This window comes from Syngnathus typhle, linkage group LG7, assembly GCF_033458585.1.
Source record: "Syngnathus typhle isolate RoL2023-S1 ecotype Sweden linkage group LG7, RoL_Styp_1.0, whole genome shotgun sequence".
Taxonomy (NCBI): Eukaryota; Metazoa; Chordata; class Actinopteri; order Syngnathiformes; family Syngnathidae; genus Syngnathus; species Syngnathus typhle.
Genome location: NC_083744.1, coordinates 18598879 through 18620329, shown reverse-complemented (window position 1 = coordinate 18620329; position 21451 = coordinate 18598879). Strand labels below are relative to the sequence as shown.

Below are 21451 nucleotides of genomic sequence, written 5' to 3'. Positions count from 1 at the left end.
GCCATGTGTGCCGACTGGCGTCCGTCAGCGGGCAGGCAGCAGCAGCAGCAGCAGCAGCAAGAGCAAAGAGGAGGGAGGAAAAGTGTGTTTACACAGACGGCAGAGCGCCTGGGGAATCGTCGGCGAGAGGAAGTGAGCCGCCGGCTCCGCGTCTGCCTGCTCCGACTTCCTGCTCGGAGAAAGAAAAAGCGCAGGATCCGATTTCAGGCCGAGCACAAGGCGCGTAGCAAGCATGGAAAAACAACGCACTTCTCCGGCGGCGGCGGCGGCGGCGTCGCGCTAAGTTCCTCGGCGGTGGCGGCGGCGGCGGCGAAGAAAGGCCACGGAAGTGATCGCAGGTAAACAATTTATCCTCCACTTTGCATCCGACCAACTTAGTTCGGACTCACTCGAGTCGTGGCGTCCGAGAAAAGCCAGTGAACGCAGGCAGCACCTTTTTCTATCTGAATAGCAGCTTGTCTTCTTTCGTGCTTCCGGTGGGCTTCCGAGCAACAGCTTGGGGGGGGGGGGAGAAAAAAAAAGTCAAAAAAATAAGACGCATTTAGACTTGCACCGCCGGCCTTTGTTTGACTTCTTGACAAACGTCTTCATGGCTAACTTTTGCCACGTACAGACCTTTCAGGTGGTTTAGGTTTTCCATTTGAAAAGCGAGCTCCAGAGACAAGCTAGAGTAACTCACGCGTAACTACCAACTCATTTAACTAGTAACCGACTAAATCGATGGCCTAACTAGAGAAAGACTAGCAGCTCTTGTCATTGATTGTGTGCATACGTGTTTCTTTTTCAACCTTGTGTGCACAATGCGAAGGGTGGGTGAAAACAATCGTATCAAACGACATTGGTAACATTTTGGAGGCCTTCTACTCAAATGTAATGGCCTGCTGTGGTCAGCAGCACTTCCTAGAAATCAAAATTGGAGCGCAGCAAGCCACTAAACGCCTCTTTCGGAAACTAACAGTATTTCAGCAAATTGCTCACTTGTTCCCAAAACCGATGACTGCATGGTGTCATCCGGTCATCTCGCAGGGTGAAAACAAAAGAGAAGAAGATTGGTGACAACGTGGACTTTTTCCACATCCCTCGGAACAAACCAACAGGAAGCGGGCGACATGCGGTCAGGACCGAGTAATGTCTGCGCCGCGGCCGTCGACTAATCTCATTAAGAGTTTCCGTTGGGCCGACACACTGGGCGGCTTTGTGGGGACGGCGGCCCCGAGCCAGCCGGCGAGCCGGCGCGCGTCCCGGCTAAAGAATGCCCGCGAGAAGAAGGGCCGCCCGCAGCGAGTGGCCGGCCGGGAAGAGAGCAGTCGCTGTTGAGTTGATTGAGGTCAACGGCAAAAAGGCCTGGAAATGACACATTTACCGCAGTATTACTACAGCGTGGCGTATAATATGCCGGCGCCGGCGCCAAAACCAATCAATTCATGAATCTCAACAATATGGAGCAGCGCCACCTAGGGTGTGTTCATTGATACTCACAAGATCGGCAAGGACAGCCATTAGTCGGCGGGGATCTTCTCCGCCTCTTCTTCTCGCCGCACGCATCTCTTCCGGTGGAGCTCAGTGCTGCCCAGCATGTTGTGGCCCAACGTGGTACTGCGCCCGCCGACTTGGGACTGTCCGTGTACTGTAGAAAAAACAAAGCGGGCGACTGGAATCGGTGATGTTTTTCTTAGCTGTCCCGTCCCTGTGGATTGAGGGTGGAAGGAAGAGGTTGATCTTGTCACCGGTGGGAAGTGCGAGTGGGCGGCGGCGGCGGCGCAGGGAAGCTAGCGCTCGCTCCCCCGCTGCGGGCGGGATCCACTCGGCCGGCCCCTTTGTCCTTGAAAGACGGGAAGTCCTGACTTTGACAGCTTTGTAGTTTGACGGGGCCGCAACTAAATGGAGCCTAAAAGGGCGGGCGGGCGGGCGGGCGGGCGGCCCCCTTCCGCTCCACGTTGCGAGCGCGCCTCATCATACCAGATCTGCGGCAAGAGTCGAAACACTGGCAAGGTGAATTCATTCTAATGTCACTTCCTCTCTTTGCACATGTGGCAGCCAGCCAGCCAGCCAGCCAGCCAGCCAGCCAGCCAGCGATGGACAGCGCCATCACCCTCTGGCAGTTCCTGCTGCAGCTGCTGCTGGACCAGAGCCACAAGCACCTGATCTGCTGGACGTCGCCCGACGGCGAGTTCAAGCTGCTCAAGTCCGAGGAGGTGGCCAAGCTGTGGGGGCTGCGCAAGAACAAGACCAACATGAACTACGACAAGCTCAGCCGCGCCCTGCGCTACTACTACGACAAGGTCAACTACGTCCCGGCGCCGTTCTTGCTCACGCCAGCCCAAAGGTGGCCGGCGAGTACTCCGGAGCCAAAGGCCGTCCTGGCTGCGTCAACGCCGTTTGCTTTTTCTTCCCGCCAGAACATCATCAAGAAGGTGATCGGCCAGAAGTTTGTCTACAAGTTTGTCTCCTTCCCCGAGATCCTCAAGATGGACCCGCAGATGGTGGAGATGGGCCTGGCTTCCGGGAGGCTCCCCCTGCGGGAGGGCCATCCCGCCGACGTGGACGAGGAGGAGGAGGTCGAGGACGAGGCCGACGAGTGCCGGAGGAGGGCGCGGGCGGCGGCGGCCGCCGCCGCCTTGGGGAGCCGCAACGACTACCTGCGCTCGGGCCTCTACTCCTCCTTCAGCGTGGCCTCGCTGCGCCACCGGCCCGAGCTGCTGCGGGCGCTGCGCCACCAGCCGCGCTCCGTCATCCGCTTCGGCGCCAACGCCGAAGCCTACGTCTCGGCCGCCGCGTCGCCGGGCCGCGAGCGGGAGGACGAGGAGGAGCGGGACTTGTCGGAGGCGAGCGCCCAGCCCCTCAACCTCTCGTCCGGGCGCAGGGAGCGAGGCCTGCCGCCGCCTCCTCCTCCTCCGGAAAAGCGGGCCGGCGGCGGAAGCTCCGCCTCCTCGTCCTCCAGTTGTAGTGAAGGAGACGGACCTCCAGCCAAAAGCAAAAAGCCAAAAGCTCTGGACATCTCAGCCCCCTCCCTGCTACTGGCGGCCAGCGACATTGGCTCCATCGCCCTCAACAGTCCGGCGCTGCCGTCCGGATCGCTCACGCCCGCCTTCTTCACGGCGCAGGTGAGCGAGCGCTCGTCATTTGGCCTCCTCGCACCTGAAATGAGCTTTCGCACGCACATTTTTGTCAGGAATGCGAGCACTCGCTCCTTCCGTTATGGCCGGGAAAGAAAACAAAAAAACAACTAGCATTACAAGCTGCCGTTAGCCACGGCTGCTAAGTGCAGCGTTCTGATCACGTTGCTTACCTGCGGAGCACAAGTGGGGCAGAAGTCTCGGGAATCGTCTCGGGTCCCGTCTTCTGAAGTCTCGGGAATCGTCTCGGGTCCTGTCCTCTGAAATGCAAGCCAATGGGTCGGCAGCGGCAGGCCTTTCGCAACAACAATCGGGTTCAGGCTTTAGTCAATGGAGTGTGCTGCTGCCTTGGCCACTAGGAGGCAGTATACTACAGTCACGCTCAGCGCAAACCCAGAAGAAGGCTCTTCTTATTAGTGGTGTTTTACACTCGCTGGTGGATTGGGTTCAGGCATCGGCGGCCGATAGCTTCAAATGAGGCCCGGTAGCCGTCTTTGTTGCTGAGGCCAAATTTTGGTCATCAAACGTGTTGCTCCGTTGCCATTTCGTGCCGTCGCATTTTATGCGGACATTGTTGGGGAGCTTCGCTGTGGGGCAAAAGCGCGAGCAGGGGGGTGAGGTGGGGGTGGGGCGGGGCGGGCCAGGCCCTTAAGTGATGCCATATGCTCCAATAATTGCATTAATAATGCGAGCGGGATGCCTGCAACACTGGCTCGCTTCTCTGAGGTGACACCGGGTGGGCTGGGGGGAGAGCAGAAGACCCAGAGAGAAATTGATTTCATATGTTGCCCCCCGCTCTAACGTCACTTCTGTATTCCAGAGGAGAAACCGCAGACTTCCTTCCTGCTCCGCCAGTTTGTTTTTCCAGAGGCCAGAGAAGCTGCTGCTCTGCTCTGCTCTGCTCTGCTCTGCTCTGCTCTGCTCTGCTCTGCTCTGCTCTGCTCTGCTCCATTTTGCATTTTCAGCATGTTTTGCATTAGCCCCAAAAGGCCATTGCGTGCGCTCCTCCTGACTCCGCCTCTTCTTTTTCTCGCTGCTCCTTTTGCAGACTCCCTCCGGCCTGCTTCTGGCTCACAGTCCGCTCTTGTCCGGCATCCACTTCTGGAGCAGCCTGAGCCCCGTGGCCCCGCTCAGCCCCGCCCGGCTGCAGGGCCACAGCTCCTTGTTTCAGGTGAGTCTGGTTGCAAAAGTGCACACAGTCAGTCGAGTATCAGAGTCGATCACAAGCAACTTTGAAGATGTTTTCGTGTCGCCGCATCGGACCGGACGAGCACGCTCGTGCGATTAATCAGCGGGTCCGGCGGGGCGGGGCTCGCTTGGGGTGGGGGCGGTGTCCGGTTTCAGGACCGTAGCGTCGGAGAGGAAATCCTGGGAAGACTTCCTGTTTGAGCCCAGGGGAGCCAACCGGCCCGAACAGGGCCAACTGGTTTCTGGAGCGGATCCTCGCTCCTCACACGCATGCCCCGCCCTGCCCGGGGTATTCCTGTGCCTTTGCTAGCTGAGCGAGCCTTCACCCCGCCCCCCGTCTGGGCAATTTGTAGCAGCTAGCAATGCGTTAGATGAAAGCAATATCATAGCACTAGCACGCCGCGCTGGCCCGACGCCTTTTACTAATGGGCCTGCTTGAAGCAACCCATCGGAGGATGGAAAAATGTTGCTCGTATATTGCGCAATGGCAGGCAAAAGCCGCCACTAAAACGGTCCTATTGGCAATGCCGAGAAGCCACGACCACCCACCTCCCCTCTGTCCAAAAGAATTCCAAAAAAGACCTGTTCCCTTTCACGGGCATTGGGGGAAATCTGATTGGACAGAAAGTCAAGGGAAGAAAGAAACTTGAATTTGGCTTGTAAACCTGGTGTTGGGAGGGGTGGGGGGTGGGGGGGGACAGAGACGAACAGGAAGAGACACAAATAACAGGAAGCCAGTGCTGTGACAATGTGGCGGTTCCTCAGCGGAAAGGCAGCCTTTCACAGAGCTTCCTTCCTTCCTTCCTTCTGCTGACGCCAACTGCGGGCCGGCCTGCCTGCCCGCCCGTCCGAACCCACCTTTCTCTTCCTCCACAGTTCCCCAGCCTAATCAACGGACACATGCCTCTCTCCCTGCCAAGCCTGGAAGGAACACCCTCCTCTTCGCCCCCCAGTACCCGCAAATCGTGAGGGATGCGGCCCCATTCTGCTCAACATCCTCTTGAGACTGTTTTGTGACCTCATTGGGTTTTGTCGTGGGGTTTTTTTTTTGCACTTGGGTTGCTTGAGGTTGCAGGGGTGAAAGCACTCAGTTAAAAAAAAAATAAAGCTAGCTAGCTAGCTAGCTAGCTAGCCATAGCGCTAGCTGCTAAAGGCGGCGCGGGCGGGCGAGCCGGCCGGACGCTCCTGCGCTCGCTCGTCCTTCTATGTATATGCAACGTATGCACTCTGCTTCTCAGATCGTACCGGCTGTGCCTTCATTTTGTGTGCTAGCCTGCCAACTTCAAATGAATGAAAAGCCTTTTTTTAGTACTTCCTCTTTTTTTTTATATTTGACCTGATATGCAGTCTGTATCATTTTGTATTGTGAAGAATGTCATCTATTTTCAATAAAGTAAGCATTGAATGCTCCGACGCCTTTTTTTTCTTTTTTCTTCTTCCAACATAAGAAGGAAAGCAAAGTCCAAACTGTCACAAACTGATTGGAGCAGGGCGACCAAACGCAGCTTGGACCAAGGTTGGCAAACAAAGACCCAGACGGGACGGGACGGGACAGAGACTCACGGCCAGCAGACAGGCAAACAGAAGTCCACTCGGACACGGAACAGAATCTGACCGTGCGCCTCCACACAAGACGGGGGACTAGTAGACAGCGACAGGGACCAAACACACGGGCAGGGTTGAAATCCATCTGATAACAAGAGGGAGAAGGTGACAGACATTACGGTAATGAATTCAGGGGTGTGGCTGAGGGAAGTTGCCGGCCGGCCGTCCGGCCGAGCGTGCTCTGACACGGACGTGACACAAACCTTTGGAAGAAGCAAGAAAAACGTCTTGCTTTTCTTCGAGGGTCGAAGGACACGTATGAAAAATGAGGAAAATCACAACAAATTCAAACTCTACACATACTGGTGAACATCGCCCTCTGGAGGCGCATCGAGGAACAAAGAGGAAGCGGGGAGCGACTGCAAACCAGACGCTACGAGAACGCCCTCTGTCGACGAAAATGCGCCAAAAAGTATTGAGAGAAGATAAGAAGCAAACCTCTATCATAGAGCTTTTTAATCAATATTAATAAACATCAATCTCTCTCTCTGGCACTATTGGAATTGTTTGGACTGCTTTGCAGGTTGTGGGCGTTGCCTCCCTGCGCCTAGCTCCCCCCCCCCCCCCCCCCCCCCGAGCCCTTTTCCCATGCTCGGGTGCTCCAGCATCAGCGTGAGATTTGGACGAAGAGGCGAACATGTGGTGGACTCGCGGGAACTTCGTGGCGCTCGTGGCGGCGCTCGTGGCGCTCTCCTTCTGTAAGTGGATTTTTTTAAGCCTTTGCCGTTGTCATTATTTTAGCAGAATTGAATTCTGACAACCGATTTATTGGAAATATCAAAAGGTCATGAATAAAACTTTTTGGGCATGCTCACAACTTTAACGTTTTGGGAGCAGGTGTCATTGTCTTCATCTTTTTCTTCTGTATGGATACTTGATGGAGTCATTTGTTTTTCTGGTTCTCTCTCTCTCTCTCTCTACCGTTTGTGCCCCAGTCTGCCCAGAGGCCGACTGCGCAGCCGCGCCCGGCTGCCGGGCCGTCGTCGAGGAGTCTCAAGGTGAACACATCAGACATGCTTTGGCTTTTCTTCCTATTCAGAGCCAGCCGCCTTGACGCACAATTGCATGCCTTCCGTGAGCAAGCTCGCAGCAACGTAATCGATCCAAACAACATTGGGCCAATGTGTCAAGAAATGAACAGCACCATAACGCCTCGCGGGCAGGTGCTACAATTGGCCCACGCGTGAGCGAGCGAGCGCCCGGTTGCGAGCCCTGGCCTACGGCAGCTCCTTTCACAGCTTCTCATTTTTGACTTTGCCGTCGTCAGTCCGTGGCAATTTAGGCTCTCCTTGCCCACGTGCCAGGGCATGGCAGCACATCAAATATTTGTCTGAAAAAGCATAAAACCCAACAACTCTGAAGTCAAAGTAGCACTGCGGCTGTTCTCGGCAGGGCCGCCGAGGGGGATTTTCATGAAGGGGGGGGACGCATCCGACTTCTTCAGACGACGCAGCAGGAGAGCGGTCAAGTCCCCCGATGAGCTCAACGGTCAGTTTGGACTATTCCTTTTGAAACGCTTCATTGAATGGAGCTCCATTTAAACTGCGTGTTGCGATATTTGTTTCGGTTGGTCCCAACGTCTCCTTTGGATGTTTGTCTGGACAAAGGAGCGTTCTTTCCAGTCGTACGAGCGCATGATTGAATGAGTCGCTGCGAGATGAAAAGCAAAAGAGTGACTTTCGTGGAGTCCCATGCAGCCAGCTAGCTAGCTAGCTAGCTTGCAAGCACACATCTCTGTGACTTTCCTAGGCTGTGAAATTCCCAGCCGCTCGGATGTTTGATGTTCCCAAGAGCGAGAAGGCTTGGCGGGGAGGTGAGAGAACACAGGGTGGGGGGGGGGGGGGGGGGTCGTCGGGAACGCCACTGCGCTCTACCACATGCTGATTGATTGAATGGGAGGAGCCGCTCGCTTTGAGTGCGCTCATGCTTTTGCAGCCTGCGTGGCCAGGGCAAAGGTTAGGGTCAGTGCTGTCGTTTGAGTGACAGCTGAAGCGTTTTTCAAACTGGACGGGCCCTGTAACTTGAGGCTCCGCAAAATCATTTGCAATTTTTGGAGTCGCTCCGAAAAGTTGAGTGTGGTGTGTTGTGGCACTCGCATACATTCCAGGAAGGATTTGTCGCTCCCGCTGCCAGCCGTGCTCGTGGTGGTTCCGGGTTCTGGTGAGGGCTAAATAAGACCAACCAGGGCGAGCGTGATGAAACACAATCGGCCCATTAAGTTGATGTCAAGCGACGGGCTCGGCGGGCTTCTTACTCTCAACCCTGGCGAGCGGCTTTTTCAAATGAACTGACCCAACTCGGAAAATAGATGACGGAGGAAGCTTCCTGCAGGGATCGATCCTGCAGGATCCCGCAGGGCTGCGCCCCGAGGCCCCTACTCGATCCTGTCAATTTGAAAACCGTGACCGTCGCTGTCAGTCTCCGCCGCCGGTTGGGAAACATTTTGTTGGTCGGGTTGGCAACAGCGCACTTGTAAACCGTCTGTGGCGGATCTCGTATCTAAACGGGACGGCGCTGGCTTGCAGCCGAGCAGAGGCAAGTTCTGGCCGCCGACGAGCGCAGGAGAGAGTTCCACGAGGAGAAGAGGAACGAGTTTGAGAACTATGTGGAAGAGGTGGATGACGGTGAGTGCGCTGGTGGGGACGGGCCGGTTGCCAGTGCCGCTGGCTGGCTGGCTGGCCGGCCGGCTGTTGTCTGACACGTTGTCTTCCAGAACAAAACGAGAGGAGCCGCGAGAGCACGGAGCAGTGGCGCGAGTTTCACTACGACGGGATGCACCCCCCTTACGAGTAGAAGCGCCAAAGCGTCTGAAAGTGGCATGGCAAAAAGGCACCCGCAAAGTCTTTCTTGTTTAATAGTACATGACATCAAGACATGCAACATGCATTTGGAGCAGCAATTCACAGCTTGTGGAAGTGTGCGTCCGGACGTCTTGCCCTACTCTGGTGAGGGAAGACGGCAACACAGAGACATTCCACATTGCCAAAATGAAACGTTTGTATTCACAGCAAACAGAGGCTCACTCGTCTTTTTTTACTCACCGCACACACGTTTACATTTGCCGAGCGTTTTCTTGACCCTGACCCGGAAAAGGGGGGGGGGGGGGGGCATTCCGGGTTCCAGAGTCTTTCTGCTAAATTCAACAGGCCGCTATGAGGAGCCGCACAACCACTGATTGTACTCAAGCTCGACATTTTTGCTTGCTCACAAAAAGCTCTCCACACCATTTGGCCAACACCCTGAAAAGCGCTTTGCCTCATCGTGACCTCCAGAGCCACTTTGTCTTGCTGCTGTTTGTTCACCCTGACCACAGGGCAAATTTTGGCCAGCCATCGACCGCCGCTTTACAGAAAGGAAGCAAAGTCTCCCGTCGGAGCGCTCCACAGTGGCCTCGGTAGGCGCTTTGGTCCGCTTCAAGCGCCAGCATCCCTGAGAACCCACCCACGCGTGTCCTCTCCAAGGAAAGGAAAGGAAAGGAAAGGAAAGGACAGGAAAGGAAAGGAAAGGAAAGGAAAGGAAAGGAAAGGAAAGGAAAGGAAAGGAAAGGAAAGGAAAGGAAAGGAAAGGAAAGCACCACCGCGCACGGAGGCGAGAATCAAAGTCGGCGCCACCATTTGGCTTCAAGCTAAATATTTACACGAGGCGTACTCGGGAGCGTCCCATTGGACGCCGCTAAAACCAGCACTTTGCTTTTGCGCTTCCTTCTCGACTTTCTCAGGAGCGACGCCGAGTTGAGCGCAGCTCCTGGCTCTCTGCTCAAAATCGTCACGAGGGAGGGAGGGAGGTTGGCAGAGAAGGCGGGCGGGAGGGAGGGAGAGAGAGAGCGTGGCGGGATGGGCCACCGCTCGGGATCACCGGGCATGCTCTTAAAGCTCGGTGGTCTCCCAGCTCACCTCCCGCGGAACTTGGCGTCATTTAGTCCCCGTGCGGATGACGGTGACGGTTGAGGGGCGCGCCAACGACGGCAGCTCTTCGCCCGAAGGAGACGCCGCCGTGGCGGAGGAGGCCCGGGCGGCCGCCGGAGGACCTGACAGACAGAAGAAAGTCAGGCCATTTTCAAACATGGAAACTTTGCTAAAGGGCGAGACGACTCACTGTCGCGGACGGGGAGCGGGGCGCAATCCACCGACTGACTCTTGGTGGGCGCTCTGCCGGCGGGGCCCGAGGCGGCGCCGTGGACGCTGCTGCTGCCGCCGAAGCTGGTGCCCAGCTGCAAGCGCCGCATGTGGCGGATTACCGCCGTGGCGTTGAAGGCTTGCTAAAACAAACACGAGATGGTGTCTTTGCTGCCAAAAAGAAATCAATTCTCTCCTCTTTTGCTTTGCGGCGCTTACCCGCCATTTGCTTTTGGCAAAGTTTTTGCGCATCTGCCGACTGACGGACTCGTGAATGTTCTTGCAGAGGGCCGTGCCTCCCGCGATCCTGACAGACAGAGAGGCAGGGCGCCGGCCGCCATAAACAACGACAAGTGAAAGGTGTGTGTGTGTGTGTGCGTGTGTGTGTGTGCGTGCGTGTGTGCGGTGCCGCTGCTTTGTGATGAATGTTCCTGAGCGCCAATGGGTGCGAGCCTGGCTGCTTGGCCGGCTCGTGCCATTTCCAATAAGCAAGCGCCCACCGCAATTTGGCCCTTTGTGCGAGACAAAGCAGGGGACAGGAAGAAGGGCCCTTAGCCTTTGGGACATTAGCCGGCTCGGGCCTCTGCCATCCTAACGGTTGATTAAGGCGGCCGCATTCTTCGAGGATGGCTAATGGCGGCGGGCTGCCACGACCACAGCGACTCGCCCAGCTTTTACAAAAGCCGTCTGCATCACGCCAGCGGCCGGCGGCTGTTTAACGGCCGCCGCTTCCTTACCAGGGATGCTCCAGAGCCTGGTCGCAGGTGAAGCGCTTCTCGGGGTCCTTCTCCATCAGACGGCTGATGAAGTCTTTGGCTGTGGATGCAGGAAATAAATAAATAAATAAATAAATGAATAAAAAAAATAAATAAATGAATGAAAAAATAAATAAAGAAATAAAGAAAGAAAGAAAGAAAAAAAAGAAAGAAAGAAAAAATTCAATCACAACAATAGGTTCGTGATGACGCCTTTTCTCACCGGAATCCGAGATGTCGTCCCAGTACGGCGCGTCAAACTCAAAGTCGGCCTTGAGGATCTGCTCAAAGAGTTTGGAGTCGTTTTCATCGTAGAAGGGCGGGTAGCCGCACAGCCTGGCCAAGAGGGGAGGCAGGGAGGGAGAAAGGGAGGGAGGGAGGGAGGTAGAGGCGGCAGGCGTTGAGGTCACCCGCCTGATTTGCGGGCGCCAAGGCCACCCGCCTGATTTGCGGGCGCCAAGGCCACCCGCCTGATTTGCGGGCGCCAAGGCCACCCGCCTGATTTGCGGGCGCCAAGGCCACCCGCCTGATTTGCGGGCGCCAAGGCCACCCGCCTGATTTGCGGCCTTCTCACCGCACGTTGCGTTCACAAAGGGGAGAGCGATGGCAGAGGAAAAAGCGGAGAAAAACAAGACGCCCGCACGAACAACCAATATGCAAATGCTGCTGGCTCTTCGGGCACTTACAGAATGTAAGCGATGACCCCGATGGACCAGCAGTCCACGGCTTTACTGTAGGGCTTCTGCGCCAACACCTCAGGCGCTGACAAAAGAAGAGCAGAGTTGCCATCTGGCCCTTAGCCGCCTGCCGGCTGGCTGGCTGGCCGCCAAAGCTCACCCACGTAACCTGGAGTGCCGCAGGCGGTGGCCATCACGTCGCCCGTCCCCTCCATCTTGGACAGCCCAAAGTCGCTGATCATGATCTTGGACTCGTCGTGGGGACTAAAGTAGAGCAGGTTCTCGGGCTGCAAAATGGGACAGGGAGGAGTTGGGGCCGGGGGGAGTTGGAGCCGGGGGGGGGGGGGGGTCGGTATTGCTACCTTGAGGTCCCTGTGCACGATGCCCATGGAGTGGAGGTAGTTGACGGCATCCAAAACTTGGCGGATGAGCCGACTGGCGTCCATTTCGGTGTAGAAGCCCTTCTCCACGATGCGATCAAAGAGCTCGCCGCCGGAAACCCTGCGGCAGGCACGCACGCGCCAACGAACCCGAGCCCGTTATGTGGAGCAGCGTCTGACAAAACCTTCCTTCCTTCCTTCCTTCCTTTCTCCGGGGCGGGGCCGTACTCACAGCTGCATGATGAGGTACAGGTGGTCGGAGCTCTCGTAAATGTCCTCCAGAGCCACGATGTTCTCGTGCTTTATCCTGCCCAACAGACGCAATTATCTGCCGCTGAATGTTGTCAATGAGTCAGCGAGCGGCGAGCCCCGACCGACCGACCGAGCGAGCGAGCGAGCGAGCCAGCGTTGGGGAAAGGCCACGCCAAATGAGGGAAGAGGAGGAAAAGCAGGAGGATGGCAACGGTAACCAGGCAACTAGACTCAACACTCGCACAGCGGGGGCGGCGGTTACCGGTGTCCGAGTCGACGTGAACGCAAAGAATGGAAGGGGGGGGGGGGTCACTTTGACATAGGAACCGTCTTGTGAAAAAAGCATCAGAGGACGCCACCCACCCATGCTCACTGAAACGTTAGCGGGTTTTTGTCGGGCGCAGCACCTACTTCCTGAGCACGGCGATCTCGTTCTCCAGACTCATCTCCTTCCCTTTGAGGGCTTTTTTGGGGATGCACTTGATGGCGACCATCTTCCCCGTCGCCTTTTCACGGGCCATCACCACCTCCGAGAAGGCGCCGCTGCAAACGGAGGGAGAGACGGATCAGAGAATCGACCGTCTTTTTCAGCTCTTAGCCGCCAAGAGTGGACAAGTACAAACATGTGGGAGGACCGAGAATTTTGCATCGCATGGTTGGCCAAAGCACACAGGCGGCGGCGGCGGCGGCAGCATATTGGCACTATTTACAGAAAAGTGGCAAGGTGGCACAGTTGCTTTAAGGCAGGACAAACACTTGGAAAGGGTGGGCCACATTTAAATGCAACGTGTAGAACATCTGCCTTTCTGCAAACCTAAAGCGAGGCTGAATATTTGCGCTAGCGATTGCAACGCGTTGCTACGAGACCACGAGCCAAGGCCTTTTCTTGTTTTGGTAGGTTTTTTTTACCGAGCAAGCTTTTCTTGCCACTTCTTGCCTTTGGAGAACGATCGATGACATCGCGCGACCGCTCTCGGGACGGCCAATGGAAACGTCACGTTCCCTCGATCGGTTGGTCGGTTAGGGTTTTGCGGCCGTCGCAAAAGGCATTTCTCCGCAAGCGTTTGAGTCACGTGTCAGCATCTCAGATTTGCTGATTTTGATGCGCTGAGCATCTGGAGCGTGCTCGTGGTCAGGTGGCGGCGTCATTTGCCTCCTCAGCGGCTTAGGAGCCCAATTTAGCTTCCGGGCCAGGCGTCGGGTCCAAAGACCGATTCGATTGACGGAAATCTCATTAGGCTCTTCAGGTCGGCTAAGTCGAGCGAGGGAGGGAGGGAGCGAGGGATGGATGGATGGAGCGAGCGAGCCGCTTTTGCCCCGGACAAGTGCGCGAATGGCTGCATGTGGCAAAAAAAAAGAAAAAAGCGCTCCGGGTTGCGGGCAATGCAAGGCCAAGTTGTTTGGACAGTGAATCTGGATGATTCACTGGTATTACTCACCCGTGTACAGGGCATTTGGGGGGGTCCGGTTCACACGTAAGAGAAAGGCCTCCAGGTCAAAGCGTCCAATTATTTTAGCTCACCGCACGAGAACATTTGTCAGGGGAAAGCGGTCGGTGGTGGCGGCGGCGGCGGCGGCGGCACACATAAGTTGATTGAGGAAATTGCAAAGGAACGTCACCATTTGCCACCATGAGGAAAGGAGCCCCTAACCATCTTCTCAACTTGCTCAAAGACGTGCTTCTTTGGACGTGCATACGCTTCGGCCAGTAGCGGTGAACCAAATGGTTCCGATGATTGCCTTCTGATCATCGTAAAATCCTTTGCATGGGCGACAAATGGAGTCTGCGATACGCACGGTACAGCAATGTCGTGCCGCCCTGCCTCGGCTCGGCTCGGCACAGATGGAGCAAAAGCAATCAAGCAGCAAGCAGCCTACCTAGCCTTGCTTTCCGGCGCCAATGCTCGCGGGCAACCCTGACAGAAAATCAGCATCCACTATCGCACTTTTTACCAACTACAGTCCAAAAGGTAGATGAAAATCTGCAGTGTGATACGGAGGAAGACAAACCATACCCGCGTATGGTTTTGAAACACATTCGAAAGTACAGGAAAATACAAATGAACTCCTAAACGTCGTGACGTCACGAAAGTACCAAAAAAAGGGGGGGGAGGGAGAAAACGTCGTGACGTCACGACGCCGACGGCTGCTTCGACGTCAGGTGAACGTCGTCGAGCGTACGCACGGTCACGTGAGCAACCTGTTGAACGCTTGTCAATCAAAAAGATGTACGTGTGTGTGTGCGTGCGTGCGTGCGTGCGTTCCAATCGCCCCCAGCACCCAAACTTAAAAGAATGGAATGGGCGAATGGACGCCAACTCACGTTCCCAGGACTTCTTTAAAGTCGAACACGCTCTTGATGTCGTCGACGTGTTTCTTCCACGAGCCGTCGGCGGTGGCGGCAGTGGCGGACTCGCCGTTCTCTTTCGCCATGTCTCGCCGGCCAGCCGCGAGGAGATGAAGCACAAGCAGCAGAAAGACAAGCAAACGAAACGAGACGAGACGAGACGGAGGACGACGAAGAGACGAGACGAGACGGAGGACGACGAAGAGACGCAGGAGGGGGAGAGCGGGGGCGGGTAGCGACAAAGCTAACTACACGAAAAAGTGATGAGCGCTGCAGAGCTTCTTAGTGGACTAATCCGCTGCGTGACGGGGGGAACGCGGCGGCGGCGGCGGCGTCGTCGGCGGCGTCGTCGTCCCCACCCCCATTACAAACGCCCGCCCGCCCGCTCCTCCTCTTGCGTGTCCTGCCCAGGTCGCTCGGTGGTGACGGCGATGCGGTGACGGCGCGAGTGCCGGACGCCCAGGCGCTGCTCTGGCTGTGACTCCCTCCCTCTCGCTCCCGCCCGTGTCAATCAGCGTACGTGTGTCGGAAAGTGTTCGCATTGCACCAAATGAGTCTCCGGTGCCCCCCGGTTTGGCAGGTGCACCATGTGTCCGTCCACTTGTTGCTCGGCGGAATTCATTGGGCTCAAAGGGGACTGCCCCAAAAGGCCAATAAAAGCCGTTCGTTTGCTGCTGTAATCCACGTGCCACCTTTTGAGAATTGTACATTTCACATGTTTCGTCAAAAGGAAGAGGTTGTCGACACTTTTGACTTTTCCAAAGCGCCTTTAGTGCGGCAAATAAGTTGAGCGAGCACAAGCCAAGACCGAAGCACAAAATAGATTTATTTGATTTCCCCCTCAAATTTCTTGCGTGTGAGATGTCACTTGTCATCCCAGACGTGTTCACACTATTCAACACAAAGGATCCTTTTTGAGATCACAAATGTCTTCAAATGCCACAGCCCGGAGAATACCTTTGCCGATGAAAACGTTGCCGATTTTGACGGGGCGCAGTCAAGCGCTCGGACGGACGCGCGCCTTTTCCGAAGCGCTTTTCCTCAGCTCCGAGAGCCGGCCGCCCACTTGCGACGGTGGCCGTGGCTTTCTCTTTTCCATTCCATCCCAACGCACGCGCCAGACAAGGCCTTGCACTTGGCGACTTGATTTGTGTCCAAAGCCTTGCGGTAAACTTGCTCCCAGCTGATTGGCTCTGAGAGTCTTTCTTCTGTCGTCTTTTTAAGAGAAGGTAGCACTGAGGAGGGCCTCTTGCTGCTGATTGTGGATCCTGCCGATGCCCACGGCGGGGGCGGCCAGCGCGGGGCGGCTCGCCAGGCGCAGCTGAGGAGGACACAAAGAGGTCAAATAGGGCGGGGCCTCTTTCCTGGAGGTGTAAGGGGGGCTCGCTCACCTTGCAGGCCAGCTGCTTCTCAAACCTGGGGGCCACAAAAGACCACGGGCCCATGTTCTGAGGCTCCTCCTGACTCCAGACGAACTCTGTCGAGGCAGCTTGGGTTTTACTTTAAGATCCCGACTCGGCTCCGTTTAGTTCGGGTCCGATTGCGACTCGATTGTCTGCTTTACAGGCGCGTCGATTCATCGAGCGCAAATTCATCGGCTGGTTCATACGGTCAGCGTTGCGTTCTCAAGCGCAAATTCATGGCCACTCCTCCACGCACCTTTGGCGTTGTCGTACTTGTCCAGTTCCACGCGGAGTGGCTGCAGCGGGAAAGGACACAGCTCCTCCAAGCGGACCAGCGCCACCGAGCGGCGCTGGGCCGCGTCGCCGGCGTCCCTCTGCTTCTGCAAGGCGTAGTAGTGCTTCCCCGAGCACAGCACCACCCTCTGGACACTAGGCGCAATGACAGACGGCAAAGCTCGAGATCATCCGGCGACACCTTGGCTCGGTCGGTCGGGACTTTTGTTCGAGTCGTGGCCGAAGCCATGACGACCGCGTCGTCGAGACTTTCGTACTTTTCGGGCGCGACCGACGTATCCCCCAACACGGGTTTGAATGACGTCCCCGGCGCCATTTCTGTCAAGCTGGATGCGGCCCCCTTGGAGGGAAAACAAACAATCACCTCAGCGGACGGACGGACGGACGAGCGAGCGACGTGGACGACGACTCACGGAAAATCGAAGCAGCATCTTTGGCCCGACCACGATGAGCGGCTTGCGGAAGTTGCGGATCATCTGCCGCCTGAGCAGGTGGAAATACTGCGCCGAGGTGGTGGGATTGACCACGGCCATGTTGATCGTATCACCGTCCACGCCCTCCTCCTTACTGTCGCACATCTGAAGGCACACGAGATGAGAATTGCCGTTTTGCCGTGCCGCGGCGGCAGCGCTTTCACCTGCAGGAAGCGCTCCACGCGACAAGAGGAGTGCTCGGGCCCGGCTCCGTCGTAGCCATGGGGCAAGAGGATGGCCATCCCGCACTGGAGCAGCCACTTGGCCTCGCCTGAAAAGAGCACAGGTTGACGCCGCATCTCGGGACGGCGGACGGACGGACGGACGGACGGACGCGGCACCTCCGGAGATGAACGTGTCCAAGATGATCTGAGCGCCGTTGAAGAAGTCTCCAAACTGAGCTTCCCAGATGGGCAAGAGGTCGGGCCGGGCGATGCTCATGCCGTACTCGAAGCCGAGCACGGCTTCCTCGGACAGCGGGCTGTTGCACACCTGCGCGCACGTCCGCGTGCGTCAACCCAATGGTGTGCAAACGCGCAAACGTGTGCCGCTCTCATACTTCCAGGAAGCCCGTCTGCTCGGGGCCCAGGTGGTTGAGCGGGATGAAGGTGTCGTCGGTGTCCTGGCACACCACCATGGCGTGGCGCTGACTGAAGGTGCCGCGGCCCACGTCCTGCCCGCTCAGACGGACGTCGAAGCCTGTAAGCACCACGCGGAATGAGGAGGGGGGAGGTGGCGGCCGCGGCCACGGCCACGTGCCCACCTTGGCAAAGCAGCGAGCCCAAAGCCAAAGCCTCTGCCGTAGACCAGTCCAGTCTGGTCCCTTCTTCCAGCTTCTGGAGTCGGGCCTGAGAAAGACGAAAAGGTCACATCCGCGGCCGGAGCGCCAGTTGATCAGTCCGACGCGGTCGGAACCTGCGCGTGGGTCTTGGCCAGGTGGCCGTGCAAGCGGACGTGCTCGGGGATGTCCACGGACTTGGCGCCGACGTAGCGCAGCAGCTCGAGGGGGACGCCCGTATCCCAGGAGCTGAGCCGGGCCTGGGGCTCGGCCAGGTGCCCCCAGCGGCCACGCAGGTTGCCGGCGGGCGGGGCGTACGCGTCCACGTTGGCCAGCTTGTCGTTGAGCGAGCCGTAGTAGTCCGTCTTGATCCGGCCGCGCTCGGCCTCCGTCATCAAGCCCTCGGAGACGAGCTGGTCCGAGTAGGCGTCGGGGACGCTCTTACGGGAGCTGCCGGGAGGGGGAGTCGCATTGATAGAGGGACATTTTGGTGACGCCAGGTGGAGGTACGGGCTCGTATTTCAATTTGTATTCCGGGACTGACCGGATGATCTTGTACATGGCCGGGTTGGTGAAGAAAGGTTCGTCCAGTTCGTTGTGGCCCCACTGGCGGTAGCAGAGGAGGTCCACGATGACGTCCTTCCTGAAGCGCCGCTGGTATTCCACAGCCAGCCGAGTGGCTCGCGCCACCTCCTCCGCTTGGTCACCGTTGACGTGGATCACGGCGCAGTTGACCATCTTACCTGACGCCGCGGAGAGAGAGAGCGAGAGAGAGAGCGAGAGAGAGGGTCAGCCCCCTTACCTCCCGGTCAACATCTGCCGTCAATTGGTCTCCGGGGAAGCGGTGGACCGACCCACGTCGCTGCAGTACAAAGAGGATCTCCCCCTGTCGGACGGAGTGGTGTAGCCCACTTGGTTGTTGACGATGAGGTGGACGCTGCCGCCAACTCGGTAGTGAGGAAGGTCGGAGAGGGTCAAGGTTTCCGGGACGATCCCCTGGCCGGGGAAAGAGGCGTCGCCGTGGACCTGCGCGCCCGACGGCCACACTCAGAGAGAGGAAACCCCCCCCCCCCCCCAAAACAAACGGAAGGGCAATTTGGACGGCCAACCTGCAAACAGACGACTTGGTCACCGGGCCGGGCGTGCTCGTGGGGCGAGTAGTCGCCCTCCTTGCGGAGCTGCTGCCTGGCCCGCGTCTTGCCCTGAACCACGGGGTTGATGGCCTCCAGGTGGGACGGGTTGGGCAGCACGGTGACGTGAAGGCGCCGCCCCGAGCCCACGTCCAACTCCACCGACGACGTCAGGTGAGACAGCACGTCCCCGGTGGCGGGCGACGTGTCGGGGAACTCGCTCAGCCCGCGCATCTTCCGGAACATCAGCTATACGCCGGCGCGGACGCAAGCCGTAAACGGACACGTTGGTCTTTTTGTGACGGCTGTCGGTAACTAAAGGTGCACTTTCTCCAGTTACCTCCGGCGGGAACTCGAGCAGGCCCGTGAGGAGGTTGAGTCGTCCTCGGTGCGGCATGCCGACGACGACGTCGGTGACGCCCGACCGGGCCGAGTGGCGGAAGAGCTCGTGGAAGAAGACCATCATGCTCTCGGCTCCTTCTCCGCCGTAGCGTTTCACCGTGGAAAATTTGGTGGCCAAAAAGCGGTCAAATTCCTGGAGCCAAAACGGAGGTCAGTACTTTGGGGTGTCTGCGTGCCGGACGCGCCTACCTGCGACTCCAGCATGAGCTCGGCCAGGGTCCTCCTCTCGTCCGACGAGAAGGCGGTGGTCCTGAGCTCCTCAAATCGGTCGGCCATCCATTCCCTCTCCTCCGCGCTGCTCAGCTGACTGGTCTCCAACGACAGGTGGCCGCAGTAGGCCTCCTCCAGGTAGGCCCGGACCTCCTCCGCCGAGGCTTCCGCCTTGCCCAAGTGACGCAGCCCTGCGCAAATGTCAAGGTCACGACACCTGCGCTCCGCGGAGTGTGCGTGCGTGCGTGCGCTTGCGTGTAAACAGTTGAGCGGTGAACCGGACCGGAGGTGTTGAGCCGGCGGCCACCGAGGGTGCCCGCGAGCACGCTGATCTCAGGGACGCTGTCCAGGACGGGCTTTTGGGGCAGCAGGGGGTTAATTTTGGCCAGTTTGTGTCCATGTGCTCGGTAAGCCTCCACCAGACGGGCCAGGCCGTGATCTGAAAGCAGTTTGTGATCAAGGCTGACTCTGTACGTGTGGAAATGAACGCATTCAATGCAACCCAATCAAAGAGCAGCCGTCCTCACTCGACAAACGTTTCGAGACAAGGCAACGGCACACCACCACCACCATCACCACCACCATCACCACCACCATCACCACCACCATCACCACCACCATCACCACCACCATCACCACCACCATCACCACCACCATCACCACCACCATCACCACCACCACCACCACCACCATCACCACCACCACCACCACCACCACCACCACCAAATGTCACAAACCAACCAACTGTTTGGAAGTGGTTCTGCTTAAAGCGGCCATAGGAAACATAAAGCAAGGCAAATTCTCCATGACTCCATGCGCATTTGCGATAAAAGCGCGCCACTTTCATGGCGAACGCACAATCCGAATGGCACACAACAGTAGACAAGCGTCACTGTGGCATGACTCGTCAAACCTAAAGAAGAAGCCGGCTATTGATCAAGCGACTAATAATAATAATAACAACAATAAGATGATTGCTGTAAGCCGGTGGAAGTGGAAATCCACGTCTTGTCGAGCTGCCATGCTTGTGGGGTATGTCAACTAGTGCCCGGCCGGCGGACGCTGACCTTGATTTAAACGGGCGATGCGGTCGCTCAGCAACTTGTCCTCACGGGGGCTCTGTTTTGGTCGGTAGCCATAAACGCCTCTTTCGGTGTGGTAAGAGCAGCCGGCGACCCGGACAAGCGCGTCGAGGGGCGGCCTCTTCGGCCAGACTTTCAGCACAAAGGCGTAGGACATGTTTTGGAAGAGAGAAAAGGCCAAAACAACACAGTCATGTAGCTCTCGGCTACTTGCTAAGGGCAGCCGCACTTGTGCCGAGGGAGGGAGCGAGCGAGGGAGGGAGGGAGGGAGGGAGGGAGGGAGGGAGGGAGCAGGGAGGGAGGAACAGACAAGTCCAAGGTGATTGGCCAACGACGCCGAGTCAAAGCTCATTGGGAGGGAGCCGGGAGGGAGGAACGGACAAGTCCAAGGTGATTGGCCAACGACGCCAACAAGATGTGATGCATTCAGGTACGCCATCAAAATCGTCCTTTCAGACTCACTTGTGATTCCTTCTCTTGCATTGTGTGTGTGTGAATCGTCCGTCACGTGGAGCCAGCTGGCTAGATCTCGGTCGGGGGAAATGATGACATGAGGACATCCAAGAACCTGTGGCTGTGGAGCAAAATCAAACTCCTTTTGAATTTCATGTTGTCAAGCGCCCTTCTTTCTCCCCTCACCACGAAAAGAGGCTGACTTTCCCTTCTGTCATTTGTAGTCTATGATTTGGGAAAGGTCATACATCATACATACAATATTGATTGTCTAACTTGCGTTCAAAAATAGTCTCATTGGACATTTGTAGTAGGTAGGCCTTTGTTTGCACCTTCTGTGGCGGTGGTGATATTTTCAAGTTTCAGTTGGAAGCTCCAAGTTTGTCTTACGGTCTGAAGGAAAATGAGCGCAAACTAAGCTGCGTTAATGTGAACTTTGCATTTGGTCTATTGACAAAACAGAAGATTTGTGTATCCTTTGTTGTTGTTGATCTAGCGGGGACAAATCTAGTGGTTTCCATTTTGCCCCATATACGTAGGGGGGGGGGGGGGGGGTAAGTAATCAATGATAGATGCCTAACAGCAAACAAGGTGCATCTAAAATACTGCATCTTTGATTCTTATTCCTTGTTCATTCACTATTTGTTTGATCTTCTGCCCTCTGGGAAGAGGTACAGGAGCCTGCGCTCCCTCCGCAATGTACTGACTGTCTGCACACTTGCTCCATTTTTGCTCCTCTTATTTATTGTGTTATTTGTTCATTATTTATTCATCACTCGTATTATGTATTT

At 56.8% G+C, this 21451-nt stretch overlaps 5 protein-coding genes and 1 long non-coding RNA gene across 10 annotated transcripts in view; 2 read left to right on the top strand and 4 right to left on the bottom strand.

Moving 5' to 3' along the window:
* Positions 1–3691, bottom strand: part of hal (histidine ammonia-lyase) — a 9248-nt gene extending 5557 nt beyond the window's left edge. Inside the window, exons 1-4 of one of the 2 annotated variants that reach the window (XM_061283172.1) lie at positions 3290–3691; positions 1480–1627; positions 979–1344; positions 390–495 (exon numbers count right to left, since the gene is read on the bottom strand). In XM_061283172.1, the coding sequence (XP_061139156.1) occupies positions 390–495; positions 979–1077 (205 nt within the window). In that variant the 5' untranslated portion in view covers positions 1078–1344; positions 1480–1627; positions 3290–3691. The remainder of the gene's footprint in view (positions 1–389; positions 496–978; positions 1345–1479; positions 1628–3289) is intronic. The other variant, XM_061283171.1, reaches the window with a different exon arrangement.
* Positions 13–5714, top strand: LOC133156994 (ETS domain-containing protein Elk-3-like). 3 transcript variants are annotated; one of them, XM_061283180.1, is made up of 5 exons: positions 13–338; positions 2046–2282; positions 2400–3104; positions 4165–4287; positions 5181–5714. In XM_061283180.1, exons 2-5 carry the CDS (start codon positions 2076–2078, stop codon positions 5271–5273), a joined length of 1128 nt encoding a protein of 375 aa, XP_061139164.1. In that variant the 5' UTR covers positions 13–338; positions 2046–2075; the 3' UTR covers positions 5274–5714. The 3 variants fall into 3 exon arrangements, with proteins under 3 accessions (XP_061139164.1, XP_061139163.1, XP_061139162.1); XM_061283179.1 differs by having other exon boundaries at positions 2042–2282; XM_061283178.1 differs by having other exon boundaries at positions 2038–2282.
* LOC133156996 (uncharacterized) lies at positions 5178–6367 on the bottom strand. The gene is made up of 2 exons (XR_009714929.1): positions 6113–6367; positions 5178–5994 (listed from the first exon to the last, which is right to left on the bottom strand). It is a non-coding gene; the product is annotated as an uncharacterized LOC133156996 (long non-coding RNA).
* A 144-nt stretch (positions 6368–6511) lies between these two features.
* On the top strand, positions 6512–8762 carry ucmab (upper zone of growth plate and cartilage matrix associated b). The gene is made up of 5 exons (XM_061283054.1): positions 6512–6607; positions 6845–6907; positions 7302–7397; positions 8435–8533; positions 8623–8762. The coding sequence occupies exons 1-5, from the start codon at positions 6547–6549 to the stop codon at positions 8700–8702; spliced, it is 399 nt and encodes a 132-aa protein (XP_061139038.1). The 5' UTR covers positions 6512–6546; the 3' UTR covers positions 8703–8762.
* Positions 8746–14808, bottom strand: camk1db (calcium/calmodulin-dependent protein kinase 1Db). 2 transcript variants are annotated; one of them, XM_061283052.1, is made up of 11 exons: positions 14412–14808; positions 12500–12631; positions 12069–12143; positions 11819–11957; positions 11617–11743; positions 11466–11541; positions 11003–11115; positions 10762–10840; positions 10244–10331; positions 10005–10167; positions 8746–9936 (listed from the first exon to the last, which is right to left on the bottom strand). In XM_061283052.1, the coding sequence occupies exons 1-11, from the start codon at positions 14519–14521 to the stop codon at positions 9821–9823; spliced, it is 1218 nt and encodes a 405-aa protein (XP_061139036.1). In that variant the 5' UTR covers positions 14522–14808; the 3' UTR covers positions 8746–9820. The 2 variants fall into 2 exon arrangements, with proteins under 2 accessions (XP_061139036.1, XP_061139037.1); XM_061283053.1 differs by lacking the exon at positions 14412–14808 and adding an exon at positions 13528–14174.
* Positions 14809–15240: 432 nt separating this feature from the next.
* On the bottom strand, positions 15241–20458 carry dhtkd1 (dehydrogenase E1 and transketolase domain containing 1). Its single transcript, XM_061283051.1, has 17 exons — positions 20193–20458; positions 19409–19564; positions 19105–19316; positions 18854–19048; positions 18493–18762; positions 18238–18409; positions 17928–18126; positions 17521–17833; positions 17369–17453; positions 17165–17304; positions 16947–17097; positions 16770–16876; positions 16546–16710; positions 16390–16472; positions 16095–16267; positions 15827–15912; positions 15241–15756 (listed from the first exon to the last, which is right to left on the bottom strand). Exons 1-17 carry the CDS (start codon positions 20362–20364, stop codon positions 15655–15657), a joined length of 2781 nt encoding a protein of 926 aa, XP_061139035.1. The 5' UTR covers positions 20365–20458; the 3' UTR covers positions 15241–15654.
* Positions 20459–21451: the final 993 nt, after the last annotated feature.